Genomic DNA, 15,629 nt, shown 5'->3' on the forward strand with positions numbered 1-15,629 from the left:
GTATCAATGTGAGTAGACCAATGTGTGGATGGAACTAGGTGCAGATGAACGGATATCAGGGTATTGATGTAAGATGAGTGTGTGGTACCGCGTGTGAGGTGGAGGTCACAGGAGCTCGAGGTGGGGTTGGGTCACGGCAGGTGGGGTGGGTTCAACGGGTGCTCAACTCGTGTGCAACCCGTTGAGCACCCGTGTCACATGCGTGTTACACACGTTTTCAACGCGTGTTAGGGGAATGAACTTCCGGCAGTAGTGTGCGTGTGTTGAAATCATAAGTCAGGCGTCAATTAGATACAAGCACGGAGAGAATATATTATATGTGTTAAGACCAAGGACTTGAACATGACCCGGAGCTGGAGACCGTTACGCATTCTGCCTTTTCATTCTTCAGTTGAAAGACCAAGTTAAGCCTCACATTCGCGCACAGTCGTAAAGCTTTTGCTTTTGCTCATTAGAACGAATGCGCTACCGAGTCGTATAATATCTATCAGCCAGGTATTGTAGGCCACGTCTGTGACCAAGCGTTGTCTCTTTACCCGTGTTTCCTTTTTTTCAGGCATTAATATATTAACAGTGTATATGCATCATGGCTGTCAACATTCCTGGATTAATCTCTGTTGTGGCGTTCTACATCCTCATCCTCGTCATCGGCATCTACGCCGGAAGAAAGGGCAGCAAATCAAAAAGTCTAACAGAGGTCTTCCTCGCAGACAGAAACATGGGCACAGTTGTGTCTCTATTCACTATTACAGGTAACATAGGCTCATCTGTGTCTCTTATTACTACAGTGATCCCTCGATATACCGCTGTCCATAAACCGACCCCGCGTTCTAGGAAAGATCGTTGTACAGATATTCATTGCTGAGGTTCACATTACGTAATGATGGTAGTGAATGGAACAGTGGCGCAATTATTTCAGTGGCATGGGACATGTAGATCTATCTAACACTGATCGTGGACGATGATTCAAAATGCATGCGTAAAAAAATAAAAATACTTTGTGTAAATTAATCAAAGTAGTATCAGGTCTTATTACTAAAATAGGCACATTAGTGTCTCTAACCCGTGAAGATCCAGGGTAGGATTGGTCTTCAGCAACCAATTCGGCAAAGGCGACTATGCTTGTCGTATGAGGCGGTTAACGGGATCGGGTGGTCAGGCTCGCTGACTTCGTTAATGCATGTCAACGTACCCAAATTGCGTTGATCGAATCCAGACTCGATTATTTATCGACCGCCGCCATACAGATGGCATGCTGAGTGCGGAGTAAAACAATAAACAAAGAAAAAGCAAAGAAACCTCTTTACTAGCCCAGGCAGCAATCGGCACGTGATCACAAGTTGGACCATGGTTGCAGCGTTTAAATTATCCTATTTACACACAATAACATGTCTATGTATTTCTGTAGCTTCCTGGGTCGGAGGTGGGTTCATCAACGGCACTGCTGAGATAATATCACTGCAGGGATTAGCATGGACCCAGGCTCCATTCTGGTATTCAGCCTCTCTCATGATCTGTAAGTATGTACACGAACGGTCCTATGTTAAAAAGACAATTGTGTTTGCGGAAAATGAAAAAATGACAGGTTGCAAGCGAGTGCGGGCGTTCCTTGTATTCTTATGATAACCGGGGCGGTCAGGTAGCCTAGTGGTTAAAGCGTTCGCTCGTCACGCCGAAGACCCGGGTTCGATTCCCGACATGGGTACAATGTGTGAAGCCCATTTCTGGTGTCCCCCGCCGTGATATTGCTGGAATATTGCTAAAGCGGCGTAAAACCATACTCACTCACTCACTCTTGTGATAACCCGTTTGCTGACCGGGTCGATACTGTGGGAATGATACTAAATGTAGCAGTGCCACAGTCACAAACGAGTGTAACCTGTTCCAGATACCAAATTATCAGTATATGTTATTTTATCTCATCTTTCATAAACATACCCGGTTAAGGAGCGGGCATTTTTTCCATATCCCTGCTCACAAGCGGGGTACAAATTTCACGTAAATCAATCGGAACACATCTTAGGTAACTCGCTTTTTTTCGCATAAGTATCGTTGAGTTTCCGAAAAGAACCGATTTGATCCGAATGCATTGGGTAATGGGGAAGTAACTTGGTTTGTTTTCGTCGTCTGCTACGGGTTTTACTATCTCCAAGAAACTGAGGATATATATTTCGGATCTGTACGAATGAATGACGGTTAGATAAATTCGTTGTCAACCGATACCTCTCGCATATACACAAGTCCATTCAACCATAATCCCCAAATGGTCAGTTGACAACTTATAATGTGTCAGCGTATCTATGTATAAGTACAAGTATATCTACCCCCAAGCAGTGATACTCTAGTTACTGGTAGTACTGTATGATGTGTCCACGTATTGTTGTGTTTAGGTGGCTACTTTTTCTGCCCAAAGATGAGACGTGCCAACTACGTGACGATGTTTGACCCCTTCCAGGACCGATACGGCGCACGTGTCGGTGCACTGATGTGCATCCCACAGTTCCTCGCTGACCTCTTTTGGTCAGCAGCCATTCTCTCAGCCCTGGGTAAGTCCATAATTCTACAAAGCAAGGCAAGCAGCATGTTGTGGTAAGAAAACGAAGTCCATGGATGTTGGTGAAACAAACAAAAGTTGACTTCAAGTTGATTCAAGCAGCCATTTCCAAACATTAATTGGTATTATAGCTAAAATGGATAGAATAATCATTAAACCGCCCGCATGTTATCATAAATGAGCGGGCCATTGTAACTTGATAATGTCCTCATATTGCTTGACGACGGGCCATTATCACGCCCATTAGGTGACGTCATAGGATAGGGATAGGTGACGTCACGTTCAATAGTGACGTCATCTGGTTTGTTCTATGACGTTTCCATATTTGTAAAAGTGGGTCAGTGACATTCGTGTTGATTGCAGTAAATGTTTCAAAACCGATATTGTTGTTTCTTTTTATTTGATAACAAATTCCTTCAATTTTAGCTACAAGGGTTAGCGGTAACGTTATTTTTCAAATGATAATGCCCTGAAAAATAGCGTTACCCTTATAATATTAATATATAACATTAATTAGTAATATGTTTATGTCCTAAACAGGCGCAACCGTACATATCATCCTGGACCTGGACGAGACCATGTCCATCATTGTGTCTGCAGTCATCGCCGTCCTGTACACCTTTGTGGGTGGACTGTGGTCAGTTGCCTGCACCGACGTTGTCCAGCTCATATGTTTGGCCGTGGGCCTTGTAAGTGACCAGGGGAGGTTCGCATGCCTTACTTGTCACAGATACATTTTGTCGTTTGTGGAAGATATCTCAGTTGATGTAATGTGATATCACACGGATACTATACGATCTGACTTCATCCAATGTTCACGACGACACACAGGTATACCGGACAGACATTGTATTCGCATGTAGGCCTTCAGCCCCAGAGTATTAACATGGTTTACACGTATGTTTTACAGAGAGTTATTTCGTAAGGAAGATACACAAGTGATTTGGTTTGTTTAGTGTTCAACGCCGCAGTCAGCAATATTCCAGCAAATTGACGGTGGTCTGTAAAATATCGAGTCTGGACCAGGCAGTACAGTGATTGATATCATGAGCATTGGGATACGCTGACATGCATCAACCAAGTCAGCGAGCCTGACCACCCGACCCCGTTAACCGCCTCTTATGACAAACATGGGTTGCTGAAGACCCGGAATCTTCATGTGATTATTAACAAGTGATTTATCTTACTTCAAGATATAATTCAGGAACCTGGTATAGTTTAAACAGACATTAGCATTTGGCAAAACTGGCATTATTAACGTTATCAATATTGCCCTTCTTAACATTTAACTCTTAATACATATTTAGATCACTCTTCTAGATTGTTCGTCCCTCGATAATAAGGGCATAGGCCAGTCACGGCTAATCTACTGTCGCTAATCGGGGACGGCTGGTTCGTGTGTGTTCATAATATTGACTTCACGCGGCCATGTATGACACATTTCGTCTAGAAACAGTCCAACGACGACCCTCTCTGTATCCTATTTTTACAGTGAGTGAGTTGGGTGTAACGCCGCTTTTAGCAGTGGTCCAGTTATATCGCGGCATTTCAGCTTAATGTGGGAGGAAAGCCCGAAGTGATGCAGGCCTAAGACGTTGACCACTTTGGTGAAACCCACGAGCACGGGTATGGTGCTGACAAACCTTGACACATAATCGGGGCGAACCGGGATTCGAACCTACAATCATAGGTTTCTGGCTTGCCAAAGGGACGCAACTCTGCACAGCGAATCGCGGCGCCTTAGACGACTGGGCCACCCGTGCCCCCCTATTATTACGACAGCCACAGATTCATAACATACGTATTTACAACATAACTGTATATAACATGTAACATCCTTGTGTTTTCTTACAGACAATAGCTGCTCCTTTCGCCATGCTACACCCTTCGGTTGACCTCAGCCGGATTCAAGACAAATGGCAGGGGGAGATACTTCCTGAACAAATAGGAATTTTCATTGACATCTATTGTCTCATCGCACTTGGGGGAACAACATGGCAGGTCGTGTATTCTGACTGAAAGCAGATTGTTTCTTTGTTCGTTGTTTAACGCCGCAATATCCCTGCTATATGACGGCGGCATGTAAATAATCGAGTCTGGATCAGACAATCCAGTAATTGACATCATGGGCATCAAAATATTTGTTTGTTGTTTAACGCCGCTCTCAACAATATTCCAGGTAAATGACGTCGGTGTATAAATAATCGGGTCTGGATCAGACAATCCAGTGATTGACACCATGCGCATGGCAATTGGGATGCAACGACATGCATAAACCAAATCAGCGTGCCTGACCACCCGATTCCGTTAGTCTCCTTTTACGGCAAGCAGGGAATGCTGAAGACCATTTCTACCCCGGATCTTCACGGGTCGAAAAGCAGAACTATTTGATTCATTTATTATATTTGAATAGCAGTAAAATTGTAAAAGGCAATTGGTCTCCCTGTATGGGTGTTTTCGTGAGTTCTCTTTTCACACGATAATTGTATTATTGTTAAAAGAAAGGTCATTTCCATTCCTCCTATCTCACATTCTTTTATCCTACCTCCTTGTCAGAATGTTGAGATCTAACTGGTTCACGTGATCTCCACGTGAATTTCTGAAAAGGAGAATAAATCTCTTGCACCCGCTACCACGCCCAAACTGCACACTGTGCGCGCAAGCACAATCAGTTGTTTTCTATGAGTTAATGATTTGTTTCAATTCTTTTTCAATGGCAGATTGAGTTATGTCGGTAAGATAAATTTGTTTTAGCAGGATCACTCGGGGTATATGTGGTCTCATGCATTCTCCAGTTCTAGGTATAAAACCCAACACAGGACGAATAAAACCACATACACCCCGAGTGATATTTCTACAACGTATTTAGTATTAACTCACCCTAGTCGTGAAGATGTTTGACCCTCAGTTAAGAGGGCTGAACCAGCCGTTCCAACCTGACAAATTTGAGGAGAAGCACAAAACAAAGAACCACAACGTATATTCCAGGAGGTATACCAGCGAGCACTTGCGTGTCGGACCCCCGAGCAGGCCAGGTCGTCCACCATGATAGCTGGCATCTTTTGTCTGTTGCTGCAACCCTGCACAGCGAATCGCGGCGCCTTAGACGACTGGGCCACCCGTGCCCCCTCTTCGGTACAGAACCAGTATCATGATATCATAATATTCATAATATCGTAACATTCACACTCCACTTTTCTTGAACTACGAATAACGCCATAAGTCGGGATCTTGAGGTTTCACATTTTATAAAGAAATGAACAGAGATTTACTACCTTATACGTTTGTGACTGGCAGGCTTTTCCAGAAACAACGACACTTGGTATGATAGAATAGGTTACCATTTATGGTCTTTCTCGATCAGTCGAATTACACTGATTCAATAGATATGGTGGGCTTGGGTGCTAAGTTCCCAAGGTTTCACAATTTTATAATGATTAGATTCATTCACGCTGCAGATTGGAACGCCACATCCTACACGGGGGAAGTCCCTATCCCCCCAAGCCAGATGGGAATGATCCTGCCCCTGTCCCTCCAGTATCTCTGCCCCCTCCCCGTCGCCATCGTTGGTCTGGGTGCCGTCTCCGCTGCGGTCATGTCCTCCACAGACTCCAGCGTTCTCGTCACGTCATCCGTCTTTACCAAGAACATCTACAAGACTCTTATTCGCACACGGGTAAGCTTTAAAGTTCTTGTGTAGGTTACTTACAATAAGATACATGCGTTGTAATTGGAACTGTATATCATTATGGTTAATAAATTCATATAGCTGAGTTTCATTGAATAAGGACATATGATGAATTGAGCGCATCAATGTTTATATTTGCTATTAAATTCACACAGTGATATGAAACGAGAGTACAACTTGTGGGTACAATACTATTCATTGTGCAGCAACGCTATTAATAATGAAACAGTTTTATTTTTATTAAGGTTCTTGTGTAGGTGACTTACAATAAGATACCACGTGAATGATGCTTTATTATGGAATTAAGTTGATAATTTCCTATTAATTAATGGAGTGTTACTAGGATATGCTCCTACCACTTATGACTTCTTGATAAAACCTCTTGAGGAAAATATTTAAAAAATAAAACAGAACTGTTTGTGAAACATATATTCACTTCCGCTGATGCATGTACGCCACAGTACATGGCTTTTCATAATTTCTTGGGTCCTTAAAAGATCATGTTTATCAATTACTTGCACGTTTGCAAAAACATGCTGATGGGGTTGTAGTAAATAAAGAGCAATGAACAAAGATATATATGTTTGTATGATTTTTAGTCTGTCTCGTCAAAGGTTTATGTAAAAGCATTAACATTAAGGGAGTTGTTGGTGAAGACCGCCTTCGTAGTCCAGTAGATAGAGCGTCTGACCTGAGAGCGGAAGGTCGGGGTTGGATCCCCGGCCCCGTCATACCATAAGAGGTCAAAATATGTTACTCGTTGTTATCCTGGCTGGCGCTAGGCATTAAAGAGATAAGCCAAGGACTGATCAGCTCTGAGTATGCTTTGTCTGAGTGGGATATCCATGTTAAAACTAGGACATGGTATCTCATTGGGCTAGCACTATAAAACCAGCGTTTGTCCAGACTAGTACAAGAAGACGCACAGACAGATACAAACAACAACCCCCCCCCCCCCCCCCCCAACACACTCACACATGCATTCACGTCGCTAAAAAGTATAATAAGCGCGACGTTAATTGATTATACTTCTATTTGAACATATTTAATAGTTGATTGTTGCAATTGTTGGCGTTCTATAGCCTGTTTTTATATTGTGTTGCAAAATGATAATATATTTTTACATGCTGTCTAACTAGTTTTATGTAAATCTGTGATATTCTAGTTATTATACTGCCCTCCGTCGGCAGTTATACAGTTTAATAAATATTGTTAATGACAAATGTCAAATATGGCTGAAATATTGCCGATGTGACGTAAGACTTTAACTCACTCACTCACTCACTTATAGTTGATAATGTGTCGCCGTAGCTCAGGTCGACTGTTACACATCTTCAAATCATACGATGCATGTTGGAGCCTAGCTGTTCGAAGTCTATTCTACGTGTAAATTAATTGAACTGTTGTTTCAACATAATGAAATAAGGGATAATTGCCAACCAACTGTACATTCCTGAGCGATCAAACAAGAGGATGACGTCACATATGTGTTTGTGGTTGGAATGAACTTGTTGCAATTTAAAACATGCGCGTCGTACATATATGAAATAACTGACTAAAATATGTGATTATTAATTGTTTAAATGATTGATGTATGAGGTTATACATAAGTATATATTATGCCCATCACCCAACTCATGACTCATCAAAACGTGATACTCCAGCAAAGATAAAAGGTCAGGCTGCCATGAACAAACGTTTATCGCGACGTATTATGCTGATGAACGCTGATACTGTCGTGTGACAGAAACATGACGTCACAATCACTGTATCTCCTAAGGATATCAATGAAACATTTGCCAGGAAAAGTTGGGTTTTATTTGTCTAAAATATTGATTGAGCCATGCATTTAGAATGATAGCCGCCCACGTGTCTTTTCCAAACTTTCCCACAATATTTCGAATTTCAGGAACCACCACAATTTCCTTTTCCTTTACGAACACCATTCCATCCAGGTTGCAGGAACGTTTTGCAGAACCTTGACTTCATGTAGATTCCACGACATGTTGCTTCCAAGACGCTTCATACTGCTATCAACCTGTAGATCATATAATCACATATAGTCTATATATAGTCTATTCTTGGCAATATCGCCGCGAATAGCAAACATTAGTCACTCACTCACTCACTCTGGACAATAACAACCGTCGTCAATTATTCAAATATGGACCAAAATATCGTGAGCAGCCTCCTGTCAATCGGGATCACAACTTGAACAAAACGTATGGATTCTGTCGAAGCATATGCCAATCAATGGGCTAAATGAGAAGAGGAACCTTTTGAATGTCGTTCAGAGTGGGTTAAGTCAGTGTGTGGTGTTGTCATTGGATGACTGCTCAAACTGAAAAAGAGGAAACAGAATTGGAGTAAACTCACTCAGTCTCAGACAGCTGTCATCAAAAGTCTGGCTGACATAAATGGTGAGTGAGTGATTATGGTTTTACGCCGCTTTTAGCAATATTCCAGCAATATCACGGCGGGGAACACCAGAAATGGGCTTCACATATTGTACCCATGTCGGGAATCGAACCCGGGTCTTCGGCGTGACGAGCGAACGCTTTAACCTCTAGGCTACCCGACCGCCCCTCGACATAAATGGCAAATGTGCAGCATCACTGCATTTATTGTTTGATTTACGAACTTGCCCTGAGTGTCATATCAAATAATGCCACACATAAGGTTGCTATATTAAATGAGGAAGAACTGCCCAAACCAAGCACCGATACTATCAACTCTTGGCTTGACTCGAAAAGCTAAAGACATTTCCATTCCTCTTTTGTACTAAATTCCAAGTATAGATACAGTGCTGGGTCCTGCAAATGTACAACCAAATCCTTGTCTCAAAGATTAACCCTAAACCTTAATACTACCAAGGAGGGCTTTCTTTATCTTCACGGTTTAACGCCACAATAAGCAATATTCCAACTATATGATGGTGGTCTGTACGTAATTGAGTCTGGACCAGACATTCTTTTGTTTGGCTACAACATTCAAAGCCTCAGTAAAGCTTTCAAAAAGATGTATAATATGTATTAAATTTGACGCATCAGTGATACAAATGATGTCCCATGCAATTCCCTATTTTGACTTGTACCATATGTTCCCGTGTTTTTTTTCAGGTCAACAATAGATTTGACTTTGCGTGTGTTTGCGACCGGAGCTTCCGGCGAGACAGTATACGCTCTGGTTTCATAACTATTTCACGGTGGTTCATAAACACATGCTGATGATACAGTACAATCGACTCGTCGTGACGATGCACATATTAGCATGATGACGCCACATTGTAACAGTTTCGCGCTGATGACCACCGTGAAGTGTATAAGCAGGTATGGAGCGATGTGGTGGGAGTGAGATTGCTAGAGTTCATAACACGCCCTTGCAATCCAAAGTATGATCTAAACCGACTTATACAAAGTTTGAAAAGCTGTTTCGATTACTGAATCGTGTTGCAGGCTTCCCCTCGAGAAATGATCTGGGTGATGCGAGTGACCATCATTGTGGCCGGAGCGTTAGCCACCATACTGGCCATCGTTGGGAAGAGTGTCTACGGTCTGTTCGTCCTCTCCTCCGACTTGATGTACGTCATCCTCTTCCCCCAGTTCGTCAGCGTTCTCTTCTCCAACACCGCCAACGCATACGGGTCTCTGGTTGGCTTCGTCACAGGGTTTGTACTCCGGGTAGGCGCCGGGGAACCCCTCATCCATCTCCCCACCTGTATACCCTTCCCGTTCTACACAGAGACTGATGGCCAGAGGTTACCTTACAGGACCTTCATCTGTCTTATTACGTTTGCTGTAATTTACGGCGTGTCTCGGTTGGCTGATGTGTTGTTTGACAGGGAAATTCTGCCCTCAAAGTACGATGTATTGAGACGCTCAAAAAACATACAGAGGGATGAGGCTGCGGAAGCTGAGGAAATGCTTGACAGAGGAACCATGCTTGACAAGGAAACTATGCTTGACAAGGAAACTATACTTGACAAGGAAATTAACAAGGCAGATTGTGATGTGATTGGCTCAAACAATGAGAAACTATCTTAAAAAATCACAATAATAATGTTTGTAATTTTAAGATGATAGCCAATTATGACATATGCATGTATACCTAGAACAATGTTATAGCCAGATTACAGTGTATTCATTACTGTGATCACACAGCTATATTCGGTTTGCATTGCTACAAATACGTCAAATGAAGTTTAACAGACAATACAGTAAAACCTAAAATGCAGAGTGAGTGAGTGTGAGTGAGTTGGGTTTAACGCCGCTTTTAACAGTGTTCCAGTTATATCACGGCGTGTCAGCTTCATGTGGGAGGAAAGTCCGAAATGATGCAGGTCTCAGACGTTTACCACTTCGGTGAAACCCACGAGCACGGGTATGGTGCTGACAAACCTAGAAACATAATCGGGGCGAATCGGGATTCGAACCCACAATCATAGGTTTCTGGCGTGCCAAAGGGACGCAACACTGCACAGCGAATCGCGGCGCCTTAGACGACTGGGCTCCCCGTGCCCCCCGTAAAATGCAGAAGCTACATGTGTACATGTATGTGGACATTTCCCGTTTGGCCTATGAATGTGTTAATGCGTTGACACATTACATAGCGATGAATTCAGATGAATCCGTATAAATATGTACATAATAGATTTATTATATAGTTAAATGTGTGCAGTTACACCAGACTTTCAGTTTTCTGTGCCATGCGTATTAGAAATAACAACTTGTGTTAGCAGTGACGATGCTTCTTATTAACATTGGACATTGGATGGTTTCATGAACGTGGAAGGATCAACAAATATGACAAGTGAGATTACGTATTTCGTGACTGATCCCCGTCTTCTGAAATAATCAGGTAATTAACAACCTGTTACATATACCACATTTACATCAGCATTTTGCAGCATTATTTGGAAAATTAATGTCTACGTATTGTGTGAATGGCGGATGCTGCCGACAGGGTGGGGAAATGCGGACTCTTTTCGCCTGGTGTTATCAGTGGTCCATTCATGTAAATTACGACAGTTTGGGTGGCATTGGTATTTTCTTTGGCAAAGGAGCTGTTATTCATAGAACAGGATGTTTACGGATATGCAGACTCCTGGGCCCACTTGCACAAAACGATCTTAGCGCTAAGACTATTGTAAGCCTATGCTAAAGTATGGGAGTTACGATCATCTTAGCGCTAAGATCGCTTTGTGCAAGTGGGCCCTGATCTACAAGGGTGGTTCTGTAGGTGGAATTACGTTGCCAAATGAACTGATACTGAAATACACCGGGTTGTGTTCGAATGTTTGTCTTCTTCATATGTTAACTATATATGTTCACACAGCTCGTTAACACTGAATATTTACAAATAGTAAGGGTATTCGGATTTGTGTATATGCATACACATTATATTACAGATTAAGATGCAGATAAAAAAGAGTAATGTTCTTGTAGATGTATATTACACCTAGATGACGATGCAGATGGAAGAAGTATGTGCATGCAGATGTACATGACTCAGATGACGATATGTCGATATACATAATTCATATAGATGACGATGCAGATGAAATAATTATGTGCTTGTCAATGTACATAACACATGTAGATGACGATGCAGATTAATAATTATGTGCGTGTAGATGTACATAACTCAGATGACAATGCAGATTAAATATTTACGTGCTCGTAGATGTACATAACACATATAGATGACGATGCAGATGAAATAATTATGTGCGTATAGATGTACATAACACATGTAGATGACGATGCAGATTAATAATTATGTGTTTGTCGATGTACATAACACATATAGATGACGATGCAGATTAATAATTATGTGCTTGTAGATGTACATAACACAGATGATGATGCAGATGAAAGAATTATGTGCGTATAGATGTACATAACACATACAGATGACGATGCAGATGAAAGAATTATGTGTGTGTAGATGTACTTAACACATACAGATGACGATGCAGATGAAATAATTATGTGTGTGTAGATGTACATAACTCAGATGACGATGCAGATGAAAGAATTATGTTCTTGTAGATGTACATAACACACATAGATGACGATGCAGATGAAAGAATTATGTGCTTGTAGCTGTACATAACTCAGATGAAGATGCAGATGAAATAACTATGTGCGTGTAGATGTACATAACTCAGATGACGATGCAGATTAAAACATTTTGTGCTCGTAGATGTACATAACACATATAGATGACGATGCAGATGAAATAATTATGTGCTTGTAGATGTACATAACACCTATAGATGACGATGCAGATGAAATAATTATGTGCTTGTAGATGTACATAACACAGATGATGATGCAGATGAAATAATTATGTGCGTGTAGATGTACATAACTCAGATGACGATGCAGATGAAAGAATTATGTGAGTGTAGATGTACATAACACACATAGATGACGATGCAGATGAAAGAATTATGTGAGTGTAGATGTACATAACTCAGATGACGATGCAGATGAAAGAATTATGTGCTTGTCGATGAACATAACACACATAGATGACGATGCAGATGAAAGAATTATGTGCTTGTAGCTGTACATAACTAAGATGAAGATGCAGATGAAATAATTATGTGCGTGTAGATGTACATAACTCAGATGACGATGCAGATTAAAACATTTTGTGCTCGTAGATGTACATAACACATGTAGATGACGATGCAGATGAAATAATTATGTGCGTGTAGATGTACATAACTCAGATGACGATGCAGATTAAAACATTTTGTGCTCGTAGATGTACATAACACATATAGATGACGATGCAGATGAAATAATTATGTGTTTGTCGATGTACATAACACACATAGATGGCAATGCAGATGAAATAATTACGTGCTTGTAGATGTACAAAACTCAGATGACGATGCAGATTAAAACATTTTGTGCTCGTAGATGTACATAACACATATAGATGACGATGCAGATGAAATAATTATGTGTTGTCGATGTACATAACACACATAGATGGCAATGCAGATAAAACAATTATGTGCTCATAGATGTACATAACACATGTAGATGACGATGCAGATTAAATAATTATGTGCTAGTAGATGTACATAACACATGTAGATGAAGATGCAGATGAAAGAATTATGTGCTTGCCGATCTACATAAAACATGTATATGACGATGCAGATTAAAAAATTATGTGCTTGTCGATCTTCATAACACATGTAGATGACAATGCAGATTAAATAAGCATGTGCCTGTAGATGTACCTAACACAGATGACGATGCAGATTATGTCGATGTACATAAATCATATAGATGACGATGCAGATGAAATAATTAAGTGCGTGTAGATGTACATAACACACGTAGATGATGATGCAGATGAAATAATTATGTGCGTATAGATGTACATTACTCAGATGACGATGCAGATGAAATAATGACGTGCTTGTAGATGTACCTAACTCAGATGATGATGCAGATGAAATAAATATGTGCATGTAGATGTACATAACTCAGATGACGATGCAGATGAAATAATGACGTGCTTGTAGATGTACATAACTCAGATGACGATGCAGATGAAATAAATATGTGCTTGTCGATGAACATAACACATGAAGATGACGATTCAGATGAAATAATTATGTGCCTGTAAATGTACCTAACACAGATGACGATGCAGATTATGTCGATATACATAAATCATATAGATGACGATGCAGATGAAATAATTAAGTGCTTGTAGATGTACCCAACATACAGTATACAGGCGGAATAATGCTGAATGTGCGTTTAACAACATGAACTCATAACTGACTAAAGATTTATTGTTTATTTCCTTTAAAAGGTGAAAATCACATACATGTACCGTGAATTATGTGAGAATTACTGATATTGTTTATTTCCTTTAAAAGTTGAATATCACAAACTGTGAATTATGTGAGAATTACAACTTTTAAATTGGTTGTATTCATGATAGGACATCTTATCATGACTGGATTAATACTCGATTCTAACCGATTTGTACAGGTGATTTAACAGTCACGCCCCAATGGAAGCCACTATTTATGAAAGAACACTTTTTAATTAATACCTGCAATACTAAATACCAAAATGCTGAGTTTTTTTTGCTACAGTATTTAAAGAATGTGTATCAGGCATACGTTTTTGTCAGGAAACATGATAGAAATCAATAATGAAAGAGTATAGCAAGTTTTACATTTGCATCGTTATTACACGTTGCACAAATTACCTGTATAATATAGGTCCTTTTACATGAATGAATCCTCATATTTATTGACATGATTAAGTGCAGGATAATGGATATTATGTTCAACATGGCGTTCTTGTTGTGATCCACAAAATTCCTCCAAAGAATACTGATCCATTCTCTGCTTCAATTCCAAAAGAACGAAAGTGGGGTCTCTCTTACAAGCTACCAGAAACCTGCCCACTTCTGGGGTCAGTAATATGAGAACTAAAATGACGAAATATATATAATATCCTCGTGATGCGTTTTCACAAAGCGATCTCCCGAGTGTGAGGGCATGAGAACACATACATTTTGTGATGCCAAGGTTTAAACACAAGTAGGATATCTGTAGTGTATCATCAATCAATTTCAGGTACACTTTGATGGCATTGGGTCGACTTGTGCACGCTGATCTTCACATGGCAGTTGCTTCATTTCGTAAACTAGAACATTGTTTCTGCTAATGTTGGAAATCAAACCTGACACAGAGGAGATTGAATTATTATTCAATTAAACTGTTGTGTTTATTTCATAAAATGGAGAAACTCAAAATAATATGTAGAAAGTACAAACATATTACACCTCTACTTCGCTGGCTCCCATTCGCAAAGCGCATTGAATTTAAAATACTTGTCGTAAGAGGCGACTAACGGGATCGGGTGGTCAGGCTCGCTGACCTGATTGATGCAAGTGGATCGATGCTCATGATTTCACTGACTGGATCGTCTGGTCCAGATTCGATAATTTACAGAAAGCCGTCATATAGCTAGAATATTGCTGACTGGGGCGTTAAACAACAAACAAACAAACAAACAATCAAACAAAACTCAGATCTGGAAACAGTCAGCTCCTGTTTGTGCCCCAAACTGGAACTATGTCACTTGGTGACAAATACTTTGGAACAACATTCCCGTCAACATCAAAATGCCATAGTGACCACCAGACTCCTGCAAACGCGCCTTTGAGCAGTTCCAATTTGGAAATTGGCGCTATATAATTTTTTATATATTACATTTACGCAGTGGTCCTGTAATGGATTACGGAAGAGTAAGCTGGGAGTGAGGCAATATGGTAAGGCAAATTATCTCGACTGGCATGATACAAAGGACGAGGCATGATCTCAAAGCGAGGCAACAT

The 15,629-nt window shown here is 40.7% G+C and overlaps 1 protein-coding gene across 1 annotated transcript; it reads left to right on the forward strand.

The window, feature by feature from the left end:
• Window positions 1–403: 403 nt before the first annotated feature.
• LOC124152730 (high-affinity choline transporter 1-like) lies at window positions 404–10,536 on the forward strand. The gene is made up of 8 exons (XM_046525771.2): window positions 404–752; window positions 1,409–1,516; window positions 2,391–2,546; window positions 3,095–3,243; window positions 4,409–4,555; window positions 5,543–5,689; window positions 5,919–6,230; window positions 9,698–10,536. Exons 1-8 carry the CDS (start codon window positions 587–589, stop codon window positions 10,283–10,285), a joined length of 1,773 nt encoding a protein of 590 aa, XP_046381727.2. The 5' UTR covers window positions 404–586; the 3' UTR covers window positions 10,286–10,536.
• The last annotated feature ends 5,093 nt before the right edge of the window (window positions 10,537–15,629 follow it).

The sequence above is a fragment of the Haliotis rufescens genome, unplaced genomic scaffold (assembly GCF_023055435.1).
Source record: "Haliotis rufescens isolate VD_foot unplaced genomic scaffold, xgHalRufe1.0.p SCAF_8, whole genome shotgun sequence".
NCBI lineage: Eukaryota > Metazoa > Mollusca > Gastropoda > Lepetellida > Haliotidae > Haliotis > Haliotis rufescens.